Source organism: Oncorhynchus mykiss, chromosome 11 (genome assembly GCF_013265735.2).
Source record: "Oncorhynchus mykiss isolate Arlee chromosome 11, USDA_OmykA_1.1, whole genome shotgun sequence".
Lineage (NCBI taxonomy): Eukaryota > Metazoa > Chordata > Actinopteri > Salmoniformes > Salmonidae > Oncorhynchus > Oncorhynchus mykiss.
Genome location: NC_048575.1, coordinates 76818147 through 76837380, shown reverse-complemented (window position 1 = coordinate 76837380; position 19234 = coordinate 76818147). Strand labels below are relative to the sequence as shown.

At 43.6% G+C, this 19234-nt stretch overlaps 1 protein-coding gene across 2 annotated transcripts in view; it reads left to right on the top strand.

Annotated features, from left to right (window-relative positions):
• The window catches only part of LOC110536408 (protein prenyltransferase alpha subunit repeat-containing protein 1), a 30455-nt gene extending 11524 nt beyond the window's left edge, over window positions 1-18931 (top strand). The window contains exons 4-7 of one of the 2 annotated variants that reach the window (XM_021622171.2): window positions 1883-1987; window positions 9149-9389; window positions 13851-14221; window positions 15823-18931. In XM_021622171.2, the coding sequence (XP_021477846.2) occupies window positions 1883-1987; window positions 9149-9389; window positions 13851-14221; window positions 15823-16213 (1108 nt within the window). In that variant the 3' untranslated portion in view covers window positions 16214-18931. The remainder of the gene's footprint in view (window positions 1-1882; window positions 1988-9148; window positions 9390-13850; window positions 14222-15822) is intronic. The other variant, XM_021622172.2, reaches the window with a different exon arrangement.
• The last annotated feature ends 303 nt before the right edge of the window (window positions 18932-19234 follow it).

Genomic DNA, 19234 nt, shown 5'->3' with positions numbered 1-19234 from the left:
CACACACACACACACACACACACACACATATATATATATATATATATATATATATATATATATATATACACACACACACACACACACACCTTTCTATACACCTTTCTTTTTCCGCATCATTGGTTAGAGCCTGTAAGTATGCATTTCACTGTAAGGTCCTGTTGTAATTCGGCATTTCACTGTAAGGTCCTGTTGTAATTCGGCATTTCACTGTAAGGTCCTGTTGTAATTCGGCATTTCACTGTAAGGTCCTGTTGTAATTCGGCATTTCACTGTAAGGTCCTGTTGTAATTCGGCATTTCACTGTAAGGTCCTGTTGTAATTCGGCATTTCACTGTAAGGTCCTGTTGTAATTCGGCATTTCACTGTAAGGTCCTGTTGTAATTCGGCATTTCACTGTAAGGTCCTGTTGTAATTCGGCATTTCACTGTAAGGTCCTGTTGTAATTCGGCATTTCACTGTAAGGTCCTGTTGTATTCGGCATTTCACTGTAAGGTCCTGTTGTATTCGGCATTTCACTGTAAGGTCCTGTTGTAATTCGGCATTTCACTGTAAGGTCCTGTTGTAATTCGGCATTTCACTGTACGGTCCTGTTGTAATTCGGCATTTCACTGTAAGGTCCTGTTGTAATTCGGCATTTCACTGTACGGTCCTGTTGTAATTCGGTATTTCACTGTAAGGTCCTGTTGTAATTCGGCATTTCACTGTAAGGTCCTGTTGTAATTCGGCATTTCACTGTAAGGTCCTGTTGTAATTCGGCATTTCACTGTAAGGTCCTGTTGTAATTCGGCGCACGTGACAAATAAACTTTGATTTTATTCATATATTTTGTCACAGTAGACTTTCTTTAGACTAGCCTGGCCTCAATGTTTGACCTGGTAGTTGATTCTTGTTTCAGGCAGTTGTCGTTATAAGCTTAGTACTTAAGTTCATAAATGCAGTTGATTTTATGTCAAGGGGATGCAAGACGTGAAGCAGCTGTTTTAAAATCCAGCTGTTTGCACACTGAAATTACACCTGATACCTGCAACTTGTGCTTCCAGTTTTGGCCAGGAGATGGAGCTAAATATCATATTTTAACCACATGCAGTGGGTAGTGGCTCAACATAACAGTGTTATTCAACCCTCTTCCTGGAGAGCTGCAGGGTTTGGTTAAATCCCGGCACTAACACACCTAATTCAGCTAATCACTAGTCACCAAGGTGATTTAGTGTTGGGTTGTAATACTAGGGTTGAAGACCATTCCAGGGAGTTATTTTAAGGGTGTTTGACTCTGTGGACCGGTTTCCCAGACACAGATTAAGCTTAGTCCTGGAATAGGCTCAAAGGAGATTATCAACTGACCAGGACTATGTTTAATCTGTGTCTACTAACCTGTTGTTCTGTTGATGACATTTCCTTTAACACATTGACCTGACTCCCAACACTCTCCACTGCCCTGTGTCTTAACACCAGTCAGCTCAGCTACGTGTTCCCCTGAGTTCAGAGTGAACCAACACCGTTAAGACACAGGTCTTCCCTTCAAATACAACGCCCGGGTCAAATAATTCTGTCATACCAAATGCCGTATCCAAGGTCACAACCTAATCTGTGCCTGTTGTATTTTAAACCAAGGCCTTGTCCAGAGAATGTAACCACAGTCAGCAGCCCTGCCATGGTCTATGTACTCATAAAAAAATATATAAAAAAATTCCGAGACAATTTTTCTGTGTGTGTGAGATGATTGATCTATTCTTTTGGGAATTTATTTTATGCAGTGTTTCTTAAAACAAACAGAAGTACACAAATAGCACACACAAAACTACAGTGCGGTAACATAAGATTCACATCAGCAACATTTAGATGTAATGTCATTGAATAGTTCCTCTGTCTGCTCTGGCAGGAAGGAACTGCTACAATGTGGAGCCCTGAGTCCAGAGAGAGACCTGTACCTGGGAAAACTGGCCCTCACCAAGTTCCCCAAGAGCCCTGAGACATGGATACACAGGTAGGACTGGTGGGGGGGTGGAGTTTCCACGTTACCATCCTTTTGGTAACTTTTAGCTAGTTAGCTGTACCGGCACCAAATCTCCAGGCTTTTTCGTTCATAGGTTGTTCTCATCTTCTTAAATGAAGCAATTTATGTTTTCAGCGTATGGGGAACAATATGTTTGGAACATTGAGTCGCAGTATCAAATCGTAATACATTTATAGAATCGCAATGCACAAGTATCGTGATATGGTATCGTGAGGTCCCTGGTAATTCCCAGCCCTATAGTAACTGTGGCGATTTTACGATGCACGTCTTGTCGCCAGTGGACCAAAATAGTGTATATATATATAAAAGTATTTGGACACCCCTTCAAATTAGTGGATTTGGCTATTCCAGCAACGCCTGTTGCTGACAAGCGTGTAAAATCAAGCACACCGCCATGCAATCTCCATAGACGAACATTGACAGTAGAATGACCTTACTGAAAAGCTCAGTAACATTCAATGTGGCACCGTCATAGTCTGTTTGTCAAATTTCTGCCCTGCTAGAGCTGCCCCGGTCTACTGTAAGTTCTGGTATTGTGAAGTAGAAACGTCTAGGAGCAACAATGGCTCAGACACCAAGTGGTAGGCCACACAAGCTCACAGAACTGGACCGCCGAGTGCTGAATCGTGTACAGCGTAAAAATAATGTCCTCGGTTGCAACACTCACTACCGATTTCCAAACTACCTCTGGAAGCAACGTCAGCACAATAACTGTTCGTTGGGAGCTTCATGAAATTAATTTCCAAGGCCAAGCAGCTCCATACAAGCCTAAGATGCGCAAGCGTCGGCTGGAGTGATGTGAAGCTCGCCACCATTGGACTCTGGAGCAGTGGAAACGTGGTCTCTGGAGTGATGAATCACGCTTCACCATCTGGCAGTCTGATGGACGAATCTGAGTTTGGCAGATGCCAGGAGAAAGCTACCTGCCCGAATGCATAGTAACAATTGTAAAGTTTGGTGGATAAGAAATAATGGTTTGGGGCTGTTTTTCATGGTTTGGGCTAGGCCCCTTATTTCCAGTGACGGGAAATGTTAACACTACAGCATACAATGACATTCTAGACGATTCTGTGCTTCCAACTTTGTGGCCACAGTTTGGGGAAGGCCCTTTCCTGTTTCAGCATGACAATGCCCCCGTGTGTCCACATACTTTTGGGCATGTAGTGTACTTCAGTGCCTCTAAAGTGATGGTATTTAAAGGTTCCACTGTAAATACACACATATACACACTCTTGACTCTTGCACTGGACTCGACTCACACATGCTTCACTGACACTTTAACACACACACACACACACACACACACACACACACTATATTTTATATTGACTCCACATAGACACACTATATTGTGTGTGTATATATATATTGCTCAAACAAATAAAGGGAACACTTAAACAACACAATGTCAATCACACTTCTGTGAAATCAAACTGTCCACTTAGGAAGCAACACTGATTGACAATAAATGTCACATGCTGTTGTGCAAATGGAATAGACAACAGGGGGAATTTATAGGCATTTAGCAAGACACCCCCAATAAAGGAGTGGTTCTGCAGGTGGTGACCACTTCTCAGTTCCTATGCTTCCTGGCTGATGTTTTGGTCACTTTTGAATGCTGGCGGTGCTTTCACTCTAGTGGTAGCATGAGACGGAGTCTACAACCCACACAAGTGGCTCAGGTAGTGCAGCTCATCATGGATGGCACATCAATGCGAGCTGTGGCAAGAAGGTTTGCTGTGTCTGTCAGCGTAGTGTCCAGAGCATGGAGGAGCTACCAGGAGACAGGCCAGTACATCAGGAGACGTGGAGGAGGCCGTAGGAGGGCAACAACCCAGCAGCAGGACCGCTACCTCCGCCTTTGTGCAAGGAGGAGCACTGCCAGAGCCCTGCAAAATGACCTCCAGCAGGCCACAAATGTGCCTGTGTCTGCTCAAACGGTCAGAAACAGACTCCATGAGGGTGGTAATGAGGGCCCGACGTCCACAGGTGGGGGTTGTGCTTACAGCCCAACAACGTGCAGGATGTTTTTCATTTTCCAGAGAACACCAAGATTGGCAAATTCGCCACTGGCATCCTGTGCTCTTCACAGATGAAAGCAGGTTCACACTGAGCATATGTGACAGACGTGACAGTCTGGAGACGCCGTGGAGAACGTTCTGCTGCCTGCAACATCCTCCAGCGTGACCGGTTTGGCGGGGGGTCAGTCATGGTGTGGGGTGGCATTTCTTTAGGGGGCCGCACAGCCCCCAGCGGTAGCCTGACTGCCATTAGGTACCGAGATGAGATCCTCAGACCCCTTGTGAGACCATATGCTGGTGCGGTTGGCCCTGGGTTCCTCCTAATGCAAGACAATGCTAGACCTCATGTGGCTGGAGTGTGTCAGCAGTTCCTGCAAGAGGAAGGCATTGATGCTATGGACTGGCCCGCCCGTTCCCCAGACCTGAATCCAATTGAGCACATCTGGGACATGATGTCTCGCTTCATCCTCCAACGCCACGTTGCACCACAGACTGTCCAGGAGTTGGCGGATGCTTTAGTCCAGGTCTGGGAGGAGATCCCTCAGGAGACCATCCGCCACCTCATCAGGAGCATGCCCAGGCATTGTAGGGAGGTCATACAGGCACGTGGAGGCCACACACACTACTGAGCCTCATTTTGACTTGTTTTAAGGACATTACATCAAAGTTGGATCAGCCTGTAGTGTGGTTTTCCACTTTAATTTTGAGTGTGACTCCAAATCCAGACCTCCACGGGTTGATAAATTTGATTTCCATTGATAATTATTTGTGTGAGCACATAATTGTTGTCAGCACATTCAACTATGTAAAGAAAAAAGTATTTAATAAGAATATTTAATTCATTCAGATCTAGGATGTGTTATTTTTGTGTTACCGTGTGTGTGTGTGTGTGTGTGTGTGTGTATATATATATATATCACATATGACACACAATTCACACTCAGACGCTCTTTCACACTCTTCACACGCAGCTGCTACTGTGCTGTTTATTTATCCTGATTGGCTCGTCACTTTTTCCCCTACCTAAATGTACATATTACCTCAACTGCCTCGTACCTGTTTTTATTTTGTCCAAATATTCTTTGAACTCTGCATTGTTGGAAAGAGCTCGTAAGCAACAGATGGGAGAGGGGGTGATGGAGAGAAAAAGGGTGGAGAAGGACAGAGAAACAGAAAGAGGGAGAAGGCGATGAGTAAGATATTTATTTTGAGACTGAATGGAGCAGGTCAGCCTAATTCCCACAGTTTACCAGAGAGAGAGAGAGGTAGGGCTATATTACCCCCAAACATCTGTGCCGTGCAAGGTCATGGCGTGGCTGTTGTGTGGGAATTGTTACATCCTGTCATTGTGTGCTGCCTGCCGGTGAGGAGGTTCCAGACGGGGGTTCCACCTCTAGCTCAGTGGTCTTCCATGTCAGGTCTGTAGTGGGGTCGCCCCCAAAAAACTCAAACAAAAAAAGTTACCATAATTTTAAGGCCACAGATTATTGTATGTGACAATATATATATATATATATATATTTTGAAAGATAATTAGAAAAATACAACTTATCAAGTCAATGTATTTATTTGGTTTATTTTAATTTTAATAAGAGATGAAAATCTATTGAATTGAAGGTTATTTGCTGATGTAAAAATCTAAATGTAAAATTTTTAAGGTTGTCATTAGATTTGCGGTGGGGTTGCGGGATTGTTTTTGCCCCAAAAAATGGGGTACTCATAATTTCGAGGGAAAATAAGAAGTTTGACTACCACTGATCTAGCAGTAGCATGTGAAGAGGGATTATTATGTCATAGTAATGGAGGATGAAGACACACTGTACCAGTCAAGTTTGGACACACCTACTCATTCCAGGGCTTTTTCATTTTTACTATTTTCCACATCGGAGAATAATAGTGAAGACGTCAAAACTGAAGTAACATATATATGGAATCATGTAGGAACCAAAAAAAAGTCTTAAGCAAATCAAAATATATTTTATATTTGAGATTCTTCAAAGTAGCCACCCTTTGCCTGGATCACACTCTTGGCATTCTCTCAACCAGCTTCGTGAGGTGGAGTTACCTGGAATGCATTTCAATTAACAGGTGTGCCTTGTTAAAAGTTAATTTGTGGAATTTTTTTCATTCTTAATGTGTTTGAGCCAATCAGTTGTGTTGTGACAAGGTAGGGATGGTATACAGAAGATTGCCCCATTTGGTCTTTGGCTATGCCGGATTAAGTGATATGACATGCTATTCTATCAAATAATTTCTCTGTAATTAATATTACCTGATTTAAGCTATTCAGGTAAATGTAATTAACTAGAAAGTCGGGGCACCACGAAAGAATGTTTAGAGCTGTTACCTTCCGAATAAAAACTCTTAAAGACCTAGTAATCTTTTACATCAGTAGCAGTCAATATTTAATTGTCAATTTATTCAGTCTCATCTGAAAGTTGTAAATTCTTGGTTATCTTCATGAACCCTGGCTAACAAGTTGAATCAGCAATACAACATTTGGTTTAATTATTTTTTTACTAAATACCTAAATAATCACACAGAATTACATCTACACAGAATGGATCATAATTTGTAATCAATATATGTCATAAAGGAAAAAGTCCCTAGCGGACGGAACAGATATGACGGCTGGTTACACAAAGAAAAGGCGGCTGGGTTTTGAATGAAAGAGCGGGAAGACTGAGGATCAAAAGTATTTTGCCTCTCTATCGGGCCGTAGGCAGCTATGCTATCGTAAATACAGTATCTTATGCATTCTAAATAACCAGCCATTTGAAAAAGGAAAATGCAATAAATATTTACTCTGAGCTGTGCTTCGGTAGATTGGGTTGTCCAGCATGGATTTCTTGTCCTCTGAAGACTGTCTAATGGTGAACTGGAGGGTGGTAGAATGGATCCTCTGTCCGTCCTCTCCTAGCCCACGTTTACAGCGGCTAACTCAATGGCTAGGAGGTATCACTTCTGGAGTGCGTAAGAGTTCAAAGTTCATACCAAGTTGCCATACTTTTAAGCTCGTGCTATATTCTGGCTGGTATAGTCGAAATTCATCCTTTCGGCATGTCGATCATCACCTTCGCATTGAACACGATGCTAATTTCGTTAGGTTATTATCTGAGCCCTTTTAACATAGGACCGTCATCCTCGGAACAGGAAGTTGAATTTTCGTCAACGGGTTTATATAGTGGTGAAAGAAAGGCATGTTTCATAGTTTACAACCCATGTCTGTTCACTTGGGCGGGGCCTCTGAGTGAGCAGAGTTTCTCTGACAAACCATTCTCTCATTTAAGAAGCTAAAATTACATTTCATCTTTTCACAAATAGTTTCATATTTAAACATTTAGATTGCACAACAATTCAATGTGAATCTGATAACTAATGTGTAGATTTTCCAAGATACAGTTTGTCGTCCTATCATCAGTAATCATGTCTCAGACGCCAACTGATCGTACCAACGCATATTTTCAACTGGTTGGATTACCGAAATATGGTTCCGTTTCCCACCTTTTGATGTTACCAGAATCTCTCTGTTAGCAAAGGGCTTTTCAAGAGTCAACTCTATAGAGTAGAGAGCGAGAAACGGGGGGTGGGGGGGTGGTATTTATGTGGGTCAAAAACCTCCCCCAACAGGCCAAAGGCATGACAAGACCAAGTCCATATTATGGCAAGAACAGCTCAATAAGCAAAGGGAAATGATAGTCCATCATTACTTTAAGACATGAAGGTCAGTCCATACGGAAAATGTCAACGTTTCTTCAAGTGCAGTCGCAAAAACCATTAAGCGTTATGATGAAATGGGCTCTCATGAGGATCACCACAGGAAAGGAAGACCCAGAGTTACCCTGGCTGTAGAGGATATGTTCATTACAGTTACCAGCCTCAGAAATCAGCAATTAACCGCACCGCAGATTGCACCTCAGAGTTCAAGTATCAGACACATCTCAACATCAACTGTTCAGAGGAGACTGCGTGAATCAGGCATTCGTGGTCAAATTACTGCAAAAGAAATCACTACTAAAGGACACCAATAAGAAGAGGAGACTTGTTTGGGCATAAGAAACTTGAGCAATGGACATTAGACCAGTGGAAAGTTGAGATTTTTGGTTCCAACCTCCGGTGGCTCCCACATGAAGTTTGGAGGAGGTGGTGTGGGGGTGCTTTGCTGGTGACACTCGAGGCACTCTTAACAAGCAAGGCTACCACAGCATTCTGCAGCGATACACCATCCCATCTGGTTTGGCTTAGTGGGACTATCATTTGTTTTTCAACAGGACAATGACCCAAAACACACCTCCAGGCTGTGTAAGGGCTATTTGACTATGAAGGAGAGTGATGGAGTGTTGCATCAGATGACCTGGTCTCCACAATCAACTGACCTCAACCCAATTTATATGGCTTGGGATGAGTTGGACCGCAGAGTGAAGGAAAAGCAGCTAACGAGTGCTCAGCATATGTGGTAACTCCTTCAAGACTGTTGGAAAAGCATTCCAGGTGAAGTGTTATTTGTGTTATTGTGTTATTTCATGGTTTGGATGTCTTCACTATTATTCTACAATGTAGAAAATAGTAAAAATAGAGAACCTTGAATGAGTAGGTGTCCAAACATTTGACTGGTACTGTGTGTGTGGTCTGTGCTTTCAGAAAGTATTCAAACCTCTTGACCTTTTCCACATTTTGTTACGTTAAAGCCTTTTTCCTAAAATTGATATAAAAAAAATAAAACAAATCTCAATATACAATAACCCATAATGACAAAGCAAAAACCAACAGCCTATCACCAAACAATTGACGAGTCGACTAATTGGGGTCAGCCCTAACTCCAAACAACATCTCATCTTACCAGCAAAGGGTTTAGCAGCGTGAGAAGACTGCGATTGCCCCATGTATACAGAGAAATGCTATGGGAGTTGATATTTCACTGAAGTAGCCATCTTATATTGGTGTTATCCATGTTGTGTTTGTGTCCTGGCTCTGTTGTTTAACCAGATGCTTAGGTTGTGGTTGGTTCTGTGTTTAGGGCTGTTGTTTTGGGATGCCAGCCGAGGGTGATTGAAGTGCGTGTGTGTGTGTGTGTGCCTGCGTGACTCCAACATGTCCCCTGTGTTTTCAGACGTTGGATACTACAGCAGGTGTTACGGGAGTGCTCTTCCCCCGGGCCGGACAGGAAGGAGCAGGGGGACGGTGATCGGCATGACGCAGCAGAGAAGACACGTCTGAGTGAGCACCTCCACAGGGTCCTACACGAAGAGATGAAGGTGTGTGCCGACGCCGCCGGCCGTTACCCTAGCAACTACAATGCCTGGTCGCATCGTATCTGGGTTCTGCAGAACATGGCCCCGGGCAACCTCAAGGTAGGAGTAGGACGAGATGGGCTCTACATATGTCTCTCTCTCCCTTGTTTCTTTCTCCATCTTCATCTCTCTCAGCCTCTTAGGCTATATTTATGTTAATTGTACACGGTCTCTGTTAAAACAACTGCTCTTTCAATGTAACCTCTCTGGGTTCTAGCAAGGCAGGCAGCTAGCAGGTCTTATACTGCCAGGAAGGTAAGGAATCCTGACCGACCGGCCGCTCTGTGTGTCAGTCAGTAGGGTCTATAGTGTATCACCAACAGGGACAGTGTGTCTCCAGCCTCCCTGCCTCACGTCTCATCTCTCTCTGGCCTGTCGCTGTGTGACCATGACGATAGGACCTTTCTGGTCCACTGAACTGATCTGGGAACAGCCAACCCCTCTGGACTGAGCCCTAGGGATTTAAAGGTGTATGGAGAGTGTTTTGTTGTGCCTCAGTGAACACATGGCTTGTTTTTAAGCCGCAGTGGCATTCCCAGGATATGGAGTGATGCAATGGTAGGACCAGGGATATGGAGCGATGGTAGGGCCAGGGATATGGAGCGATGGTAGGGCCAGGGATATGGAACTGCAATATGCACTTCCTGTTATTGGTAAGATGCCCTGCTCTCTGATCAGCCATTGGTGTTTGGGTTATGTAATGGCTGATGACATTTGATTGGTCGAATGTCTCTACATTGTCTTAAAGGTTCGAACAGTCATTCTGATTCCCATGTAAAATAGCCTTTTGAGTGGCTAAAATATCTACAATAATATTCTGTGGGTTAGAAATGTTCAAAATTAACCAAATATTTTTTATCTTTGTAAACAAATAGGGTAGATGTTTAATTATTTTTGCTGACACCCTACAGTATAATGTTGGCACCAATCTATATAAAGCACACGTAGGGCTGTTAGTGACCATATTACTGCTTCACTGGCAGTCATTCAAAAATAAGTCATATTTCACCTTTATTTAACCAGGTAGGCTAGTTGAGGACAAGTTCTCATTTACAACTGCGACCTGGCCAAGATAAAGCAAAGCAGTGCGACACATGAAATAAACAAACGTACAGTCAATAACACAATAGAAAAGTTTACATAGTGTTTGCGAATGAAGTAAGATTAGGGAGGTAAGGCAATAAATAGGCCATAGTGACGAAATAATTACAATTTAGCAATTAAACACTGGAGTGATAGATGTGCAGAAGATGAATGTGCAAGTAGAGATACTTGGGTGCAAAAATATTATAATATGGGGATGAGGTAGTTGGGTGGGCGATTTACAGATGGGCTATGTACAGGTGCAATGATCTGTAAGCTGCTCTGACAGCTGATGCTTAAAGTTAGAGAGGGAAATATGAGTCTCCAGCTTCTGTGATTTTTGCAGTTCATTCCAGTCATTGGCAGCAGAGAACTGGAAGGAGAGGTGGCTAAAGGAGGAATTGGCTTTGGGGGTGACCAGTGAAATATACCTGCTGGAGCAGGTTGTGTGCTGCTATGGTGACCAGTGAGCTGAGATACGGCATGGCTTTACCTAGCGAAGACTTATAGATGACCTGGAGCCAGTGGGTTTGGCGATGAATATGAAGCGAGGGCCTGCCAATGAGAGCATGCAGGTTGCAGTGGTGGGTAGTATATGGGGCTTTGGTGAAAAAACAGATGGCAGTGTGATAGACTGCATCCAATTTGCTGAGTAGGGTATTGGAGGCTATTTTGTAAACTACATTGCCGAAGTCAAGGATCGGTAGGATAGTCAGTTTTACGAGGGTATGTTTGGCAGCATGAGTGAAGGAGGCTTTGTTGCGAAATAGGAAGCCGATTCTAGATTTAATTTTGGATTGGAGATGCTTAATGTGAGTCTGGAAGGAGAGTTTAGTCTAACCAGACACCTAGGTATTTGTAGTTGTCCACATATTCCCAAGTCAGAACCGTCCAGAGTAGTGATGCTTGACGGGCGGACAGGTGCGGCCAGCGATCGGTTAAAGAGCATGCATTTAGTTTTACTTGCATTATAAGAGCCGTTGGAGGCCATGAAAGGAGAGTTGTATGGCATTGAAGCTCGTCTGGAGGTTTGTTAAGACAGTGTCCAAAGAAGGGCCAGAGGTATACATAATGGTGTCGTCTGCGTAGAGGTGGATCAGAGACTCACCACCAGCAAGAGCCATATCATTGATGTATACAGAGAAGAGAGTCAGCCCGAGGATTGAAACCAGTGGCACCCCCATAGAGACTGCCAGAGGTCCGGACAACAGGCCCTCCGATTTGACACACTGAACTCTATCTGAGAAGTAGTTGGTGAACCAGGCGAGGCAGTCATTTGAGAAACCAAGGCTTTTGAGTCTGACGACGAGAATGCGGTGGTTGACAGTCGAAAGCCTTGGCCAGATCAATGAATACGGCTGCACAGTACTGTCTTTTATCGATGGCTGTTATATCGTTTAGGACCTTGAGCGTGGCTAAGGTGCACCATGACCAGCTCTGAAACCAGATTGCACAGCGGAGAAGGTGCGGTGGGATTCAAAATGGTCGGTGATCTGTTTTACTTGGCTTTCGATGACCTTAGAAAGGCAGGGTTGGATAGATATAGGTCTGTGGTCATGACCACAGTAAATATTCCACGATAATCTCCTTTTATGCACTCTGAACATGCTATGGTAGTGCCCAACTTGCTAATGACCATCAGGTCCTGACGGCCTGGTACTCGGGGCTCTATTGTCCCGCTAACCACTCTGACATCAATGCAAATGCAATGGAAGACCACATCAAACACCCAGTCGCTATTCGAGTGCACACGGCTGACATGTATTTTTCCCCTGCCTCTGATCCTGTCTATTGAATCACAGGCCATACTAAATCAAAACTCATTTTACATATTAGTAAAGACAAGATTACGGTGAGAATAGTCTGATGGGTGAAAATGTGATCACTTGATGAGAGAACAGCTGTGCAGCCTGAGGCGAGGAACAGAGAGCAAGCTTTTTTCATTCCCCCCCCGGAACCTTCTAAAATCATCAATGTCCTGTAGTCGCATCATGCAGCCCATATATGCCTATATTTCTAAGACATTCTAAGGTTTGTATCATTCACAACTTAAGTAGTCAAATAAATAACTCTAAATATAGCATAGAGGACCTGTTTCTAATGATCACTTTAATGCTCACCATAGCCACTTCAGGCACTGCATCGCAGTGCTAGCTGTGCCAGCAGAGATTCTGGATTCGAGCCCAGGCTCTGTCGCAGCCGGCCGCGACCGGGAGGCCCGTGGAGCGGCGCACAATTTGGCCCAGCGTCGTCCGGGTTAGGGAGGGTTTGGCCGGCAGGGATATCCTTGTCTCATCGCGCACAAGCGACTCCTGTGGCGGGCCGTGCGCAGTGCACGCTGGCCAGGTTGCCAGGTGTACGGTGTTTCCTCCGACACATTGGTGCGGCTGGCTTCCGGGTTGGATGTGCATTGTGTCAAGAAGCTTGGTTGGGTTGTGTTTTGGAGGACGCATGGCTCTCAACCTTCGCCTCTCTCGAGTCCGTCCGTACAGGAGTTTCAGCGATGATACAAGACTGTAATTACTACCAATTGGATACCACGAAATTGGGAAGTATAATTAAAAAATATATATTTTTAAAAAAATAAGCCACTTCATATGTGCACTCGCTCCAGAATGGGGGAAAAATATCCTTTCTATTTTATTCAGCTAAGGTATATTCTTCTTACTGTAAAATACTATAATATAAAAGAATGGCACGCGATTTATAAGCATATATTTTCAGGTAAATGAATAATCCTACAGCCTAGGGCACGGAGCATAGCCAGATAACATGCAGTAGGCAAACTCATATTCTGTTCTTCTGAAGTGCATTTTCTTCATATCATAATGTTTCTGCCTACAATAATGGATTTATTGTGACTGTGGATATCATATAGAATTGTATGTGTATTTTCCAAGGCCCGCAGATGCTAAACATGTTCATGTTAATTATCGGTCAGTTACTGTGAAACCGGCAGTTATTTGCATTACAATAACTGGCTGACATAATGTAATGACCGCCACAGCCCTAACCACGCCCATGTCCGATGTTGGTTACAAAGCGGTATTTGAACTAGGTAATAGAATATCATGTTACCATTGGTGTATTAAAATGAGAGTTAAGGGTGAGTTAGGGGGGGGGGGGGGGATGTGTGTGTATAACTATATGATCAACTTTATCAGTTTAGAACCAACATACATTTTTTAAATAATTTTGTCATCATACTTTGATCTGGTTTCATCCAAATGTCGTCAAATTTAATCTTTAATTTCCTTCTCTTCTCTGTGAATTTGCTATTGTATTCTGCTCCAGAATAATGCTGTGCCCTTCGCTTGTAAAAAAAAAACTCCCATGTGAATGAAACTGGTGAATGAAATCACCCATGATGATGAACATACCATGAGATTAATGGTTATGCATATGGTTAGTGCTGTAAGACCTGTCTCCTCCTTCCAGGTCCTCCATGATGAGCTCTCCTCTATGCGTCAGTGGGTCTCCATGCACGTGTCGGACCACAGTGGCTTCCACTACCGCCAGTTCCTGCTCAAGGCTCTGGTCAGGGAGCTCAGCCAGTCCCTGTCCTCCTCCTCCTCTCCCCAACACTACCATCCTCAGCCCAGCTCTAACCCTAGCCACAGCCCCCACAAAGCCAACCCCCACCACCAGGCCAACGGAGAGGCCACAGCAGCAGCCCCCTGCCCCTCTCCCCCCTCCCCAGAGGACCTGGCCTCGGTGCCGGCATTGCCCCAGCTCTTCCACCAGGAGGTGGAACTATGTACTGACCTCATCAAGTCCTTCCCGGGACACGAGACACTCTGGTGTCACAGGTACGAGCCTACAAGACAATATTACCGCAGACTAAAAGGGAAACCCAGATATGTCACGGGGCATAAATCTCAAGCATGCGTTTAAAACTTCCACTCACCACCAAATATGGTCATGAGAGGAAGTCCAGTGGCGGGAAATGGGATAAAATGGAGCTAGATAAAAACCTGTCCGACATTCTGCAAATTGTCATCAATGAAACATTTGATCTCAATACCAATCTCAATAGTTTTCTCTTCCCAAAACTATAATCTGTTACGAACAGTGCACTTTGGAGACTTGCCCCCTTTCTATAAGTTTGAAAGAATTGCATTGTTTAGAAGGAGTGCGAGGGTGAATTGAGTTATTTCCCCACACACACACTTCAGAGTAGACTTTACCTAATGGAAATGTGCGAATGCATGCTAAAACAGGCCAATTGGATATCTCACAAGCTTGTGCTTGGCTGTGCCCGCCTCCTTTCTTGGTCTATGATCTATGCTTATTTTCCATCCATTGGAAACGACACCAATACGACACCAATCTTGGGTTAGTTATTAGTGTCTTTTAGATATTACTGTCACTCAACCTGGGACTACAATGTTAGTCAATCACAGAACACATTTTATATTGACATGCTCTGGCGTCACAGGTAAGAGCATACAGGAACTCCATGTCTCTTTATCTAGGGTGTGGCCTAACTCCAGCCATAGCCTTAGTCATAGATACTGTACAGAGTTTGTCTCTCTACCTTCCATATTGGTGGCAAATGCTTTATTATGACAATCATGTTTATTTAAGCAATAAGGTGCGAGGGGGTGTGGTATATGGCCAATATACCACGGGTAAGGGCTGTTCTTAGGCAGGACGCAACGCGGAGTGCCTGGATACAGCCCTTAGCCGTGGTATATTGGCCATATACCAAACTCCAGAGGTGCCTTGTTGCTATTATAAACTGGTTACCAACCTAATTAGAGCAGTTAAAAGTAAATGTTTTGTCATGCCCGTGGTATACGGTCTAATATACCACGGCTGTCAGCCAATCAGCATTCAGGGCTTGAACCACCCAGTTTATAATCTGTTAGACCATGACAATGTTCTCAGGAGTAGATGTGTTGGGGGTTATCATGACATTGATGTTGTTTTGCTGTGGAACATTCTTCTTTCTAGAGGGGGAAAACAAAGGGAGAGCGCAAGGGAGAGAAAGAAAAGAGAGAAGGTAGATGAGAGGGAGGGAGAGAGATGTTTTGCCCCGAGGCTAAAGACCAGCTGCACAGTCAAGTGTTTATCCTGACCAGCTTTGTTGTGATAGGGAGAAGTGAGTGGTGCCATGGCAACAGTGTTCACATCCTTGTTGAATGTGTGAGACACGTATAGATCACAACAGTTGTGCTCTTCCTCAAATACTTTATTAATAAGGATATTGTTTTTTAGCCTACATCATTTTGTATCTTTTCCCCCTTTAAAAACATCAAGTGCTTATTTATTTTTTAAGCTTCTCATTCCGTACAGATAAATAAATAATAAAGCACCCTCAAGGCTTTGCAGTGTAGCGTACTGGTTCACATTGACATGATTCCAGTCTAATGCTCATGCAGTATTTCATAACAACTATCTTCTCAAGGCGACACGTCTTCTACCTCTGGCACCACTGGAGGAGGGACCACCACTACGGCCAGGGCTTCGGCAGCGAGTCTCCCCAACCGAACCACACCGATGCTGGGCTGAGCAGCCACCCTCACACGGCCTGCCCTGGAGGTGTGGGTCTAGACAGGGTGCAGCGCAGGAATGGACAGGCTCAGGAGGGTCAGGATGCCATGGAAGTGGACGGGGTTGGGGTCCCGGACCCCCGTGACACCAAGCGCCTGAAGAGGGGTCCCCCTGGCCCCTGCCCCCCTGCTCTTCCCTCAGAGCACAGCTTCGTAGCCAGTGTCCTGGACAGCTGCCGCTCCCCTGAGCAGGGACGCTTCGCCCTCGCATACAGGAAGTGGTTGGACTCTGTTATTGGTCAGTGAGATATAGACTGACTCTGTCATTGGTCAGTGAGAGGATATACTTCCTGTTCCACCGGAGATGGGCAGCGGTTAGAAGTTGCCCACCTGCACAGATCTAGCATCCTCTCACCCTTACACAACCCCTAACCTTAACCATTAGGGCGAGAACTACTAAGAACTGTCCCTAGATCAGCGTCTAGTGGCTGGTCAATTCATCCTATTCTTCAATACTCGTGAAGGGGGCTGGGGTCTCTGATAGGTCAAGTAATTTGTGGCCCCTCCCAAAAATGCCTGGACTCTGATTCATCCGCAGAGCTTTGTCTGGGGATGGATATCTGAGAAGGGCTTTTCTCTGGAATAGTACAGTGTGTCACCTTGGCCTGTTTGTAGTTCAGGTCTCTCTCAATGTTAGGGACTAGAACAACCATTCTGTCAGTCCTTTTAGTTGTTTCCCTTATGAGATCCATGTCTCGGTTTCATTCATCGTGTCATTCCTTTTGTTCTCCCACTAACTGTAGAAGAATAGCCTATGTGAAGCTGCCATGGTTATCCATCACTAATCTTGTCGTTTTCTAGTCAGTTCTGCTGACTTACTTTGAGATGAGCAGTGCAGCAAATAATGAATTGTCAACATACAAAAACAAAGAAGGAAAAACTAGTCAAGCCATTACTGATGTGTCGCTACGGACAACCGTACAACTATAAAACCTTAAGACAGAGCACAATCATGAACCAACCAAACTCTAAGACCCTATGATCCGTGAACCGTACAAGTTAGCCATCTTGGTGTCATCCTAATAAACCTTATAGTGTGCTCTAAAATATGGAGTATGACTAGATTCTGAAATACAATTTTCACATTCATTTATTCAACATAAACTATCCCCTTGTAATTATTGTTTATTTTTTTAGTTCATGTGTTTGGAACAATATACTCTACTAGTACATCACATTTCCAGAGTGGGCTCTCTGATCATACCTTCAAATTTAGCAATGTTATTATCACCACCAGCACATTGAATGGGAAATGGATTCAAAGGGAACGCCCTCTGCTGGTGACTTGCTGAATGTGCAATCCTAAAGAAGGGCTGTGATTGGTTCATGACCAATGTCAATTTCTGTGTAAAATGGGTCATATTATGAAAAGTACCAGAGATCCAACTCTGGAAATGTGATGTTTGAAGAGTATATTGTTAAAAAAAATCAATAAGGGTAGTTGAGATTAATATTTTTTATGTTGAATAAATGAATGTGAAAATGTGTATTTCAGAACACGAAGGACTATAACGACACCAAGATGTCTGTATCGTGTACGGTTCACACATCATAGGTTCTTACAGGAGGCATGTATAAGTCTAAAAAGGGCCTTATTCAATTAAATTTCATCCTGATTTTCTAAAAAAAAAAATGGTTTGATACAAATGTTAATAAACATACATAGGAACTCCACTGGGAGGAAGTGAGACCAATCTGAGATACCAAAAAAAACATTTCACACTCCTGCTGCTGTGGAATTGCCCTTATAGGTTTGATCTTCATTGTTTTGTGTCCCAAATGGCACCCTATTCCCTTCTTCGTGCAGTACTACCCATAGGGCTCTGGTTAAAAGTAGTGCACTATATAGAGAATAGGGTGTCATTTGGGAGGCATCCTATTGACTTTCCAGGAGTGGTTGCTGCTTTGTTTCTGTCTGTTCTATTTCACCCTGTTAGTGGTACTTACTCTTAGTGATCAAATCAAACTTTATCAGTCACATGCGCCGAATACAACAGGTTTAGACCTTACTGTGAAATGCTTACTTACAAGCCCTTAACCAACAGTGCAGTTCAAGAACGAGTTAAGAAAATATTTACCAAATAAACTAAAGTAAAAAATAATACAAGTAACACAAAATAACAATAACGAGGCTATATACAGGGTACAGAGTCAATGATACCTGGGATTGTATTCACAAAGTGTTATATTCCGAGTCCTTTATATAGGATCAGTTTGGCCCTTAGATCATAATGGTTTCTATTACATGGTCAGCCCAGCCAGTCAATCAACCTTCGAAAAAAGCGTCTAGACAATATTTCCCCATGCTACTAGCCTAGCATTGGTTTGGGTACAGCGGGGTAATAGCTAAGTCTCGCTGTGTGACTATCTGACTTGTGCAACATGTTGCAGTTTTTTTGTGATCTCCACCGTGTCACGCATATATGAACGTGACGAGACTGACTGCTTCTCTGATCCAGGGCAAATGAATTTATCATGACTATTTAAAATTAATATATCCAAAGATATGCCAATATAAACAAAGTTGAAACCAATGAAAGTGCACCTAGTTTATCATTTCAGCTGATTGATGTGACTGTGTTAGCTTTTGTTGGCTAACAAAGGAGAAGTAACGTTAGCCTAGCTATCCCATAAGGAGAAGTAACGTTAGCCTAGCTATCCCATAAGGAGAAGTAACGTTAGCCTAGCTATCCCATAAGGAGAAGTAACGTTGGCCTAGCTATCCCATAAGGAGAAGTAACGTTAGCCTAGCTATCCCATAAGGAGAAGTAACGTTAGCCTAGCTATCCCATAAGGAGAAGTAACGTTAGCCTAGCTATCCCATAAGGAGAAGTAACGTTAGCCTAGCTATCCCATAAGGAGAAGTAACGTTAGTCTAGCTATCCCATAAATATCTTATTGACTCGACAATCAGCTGGTTGTTGCCTATTTATAAAATATTTATTAAAATCATTATTTATTGAAGTTCTTGTCTCTTGTCGTCATTGAACCTCTGCTAGCTAGCTGCATGCCATTGATTTGTTTAACATAGCAAAGCATATTAGAATTTATGACCAGCCTGTTAGCACTGGCGGACTTACCATTAGGTAGAAGAGGTAATTGCCTCGGGCCTCATCAAGGGGTCTCGTGAGCTGGGCATAAAACTAATGCATTTCTCCACTTGAGGCATATTATGCCATTTATTTTTTTACATCCCTGTCAAAATCCATCCGCCAATGTCGGACTTCTGCGGTGGAAGGTGGCCAAGCTACAGCGTTTTTTTACAGA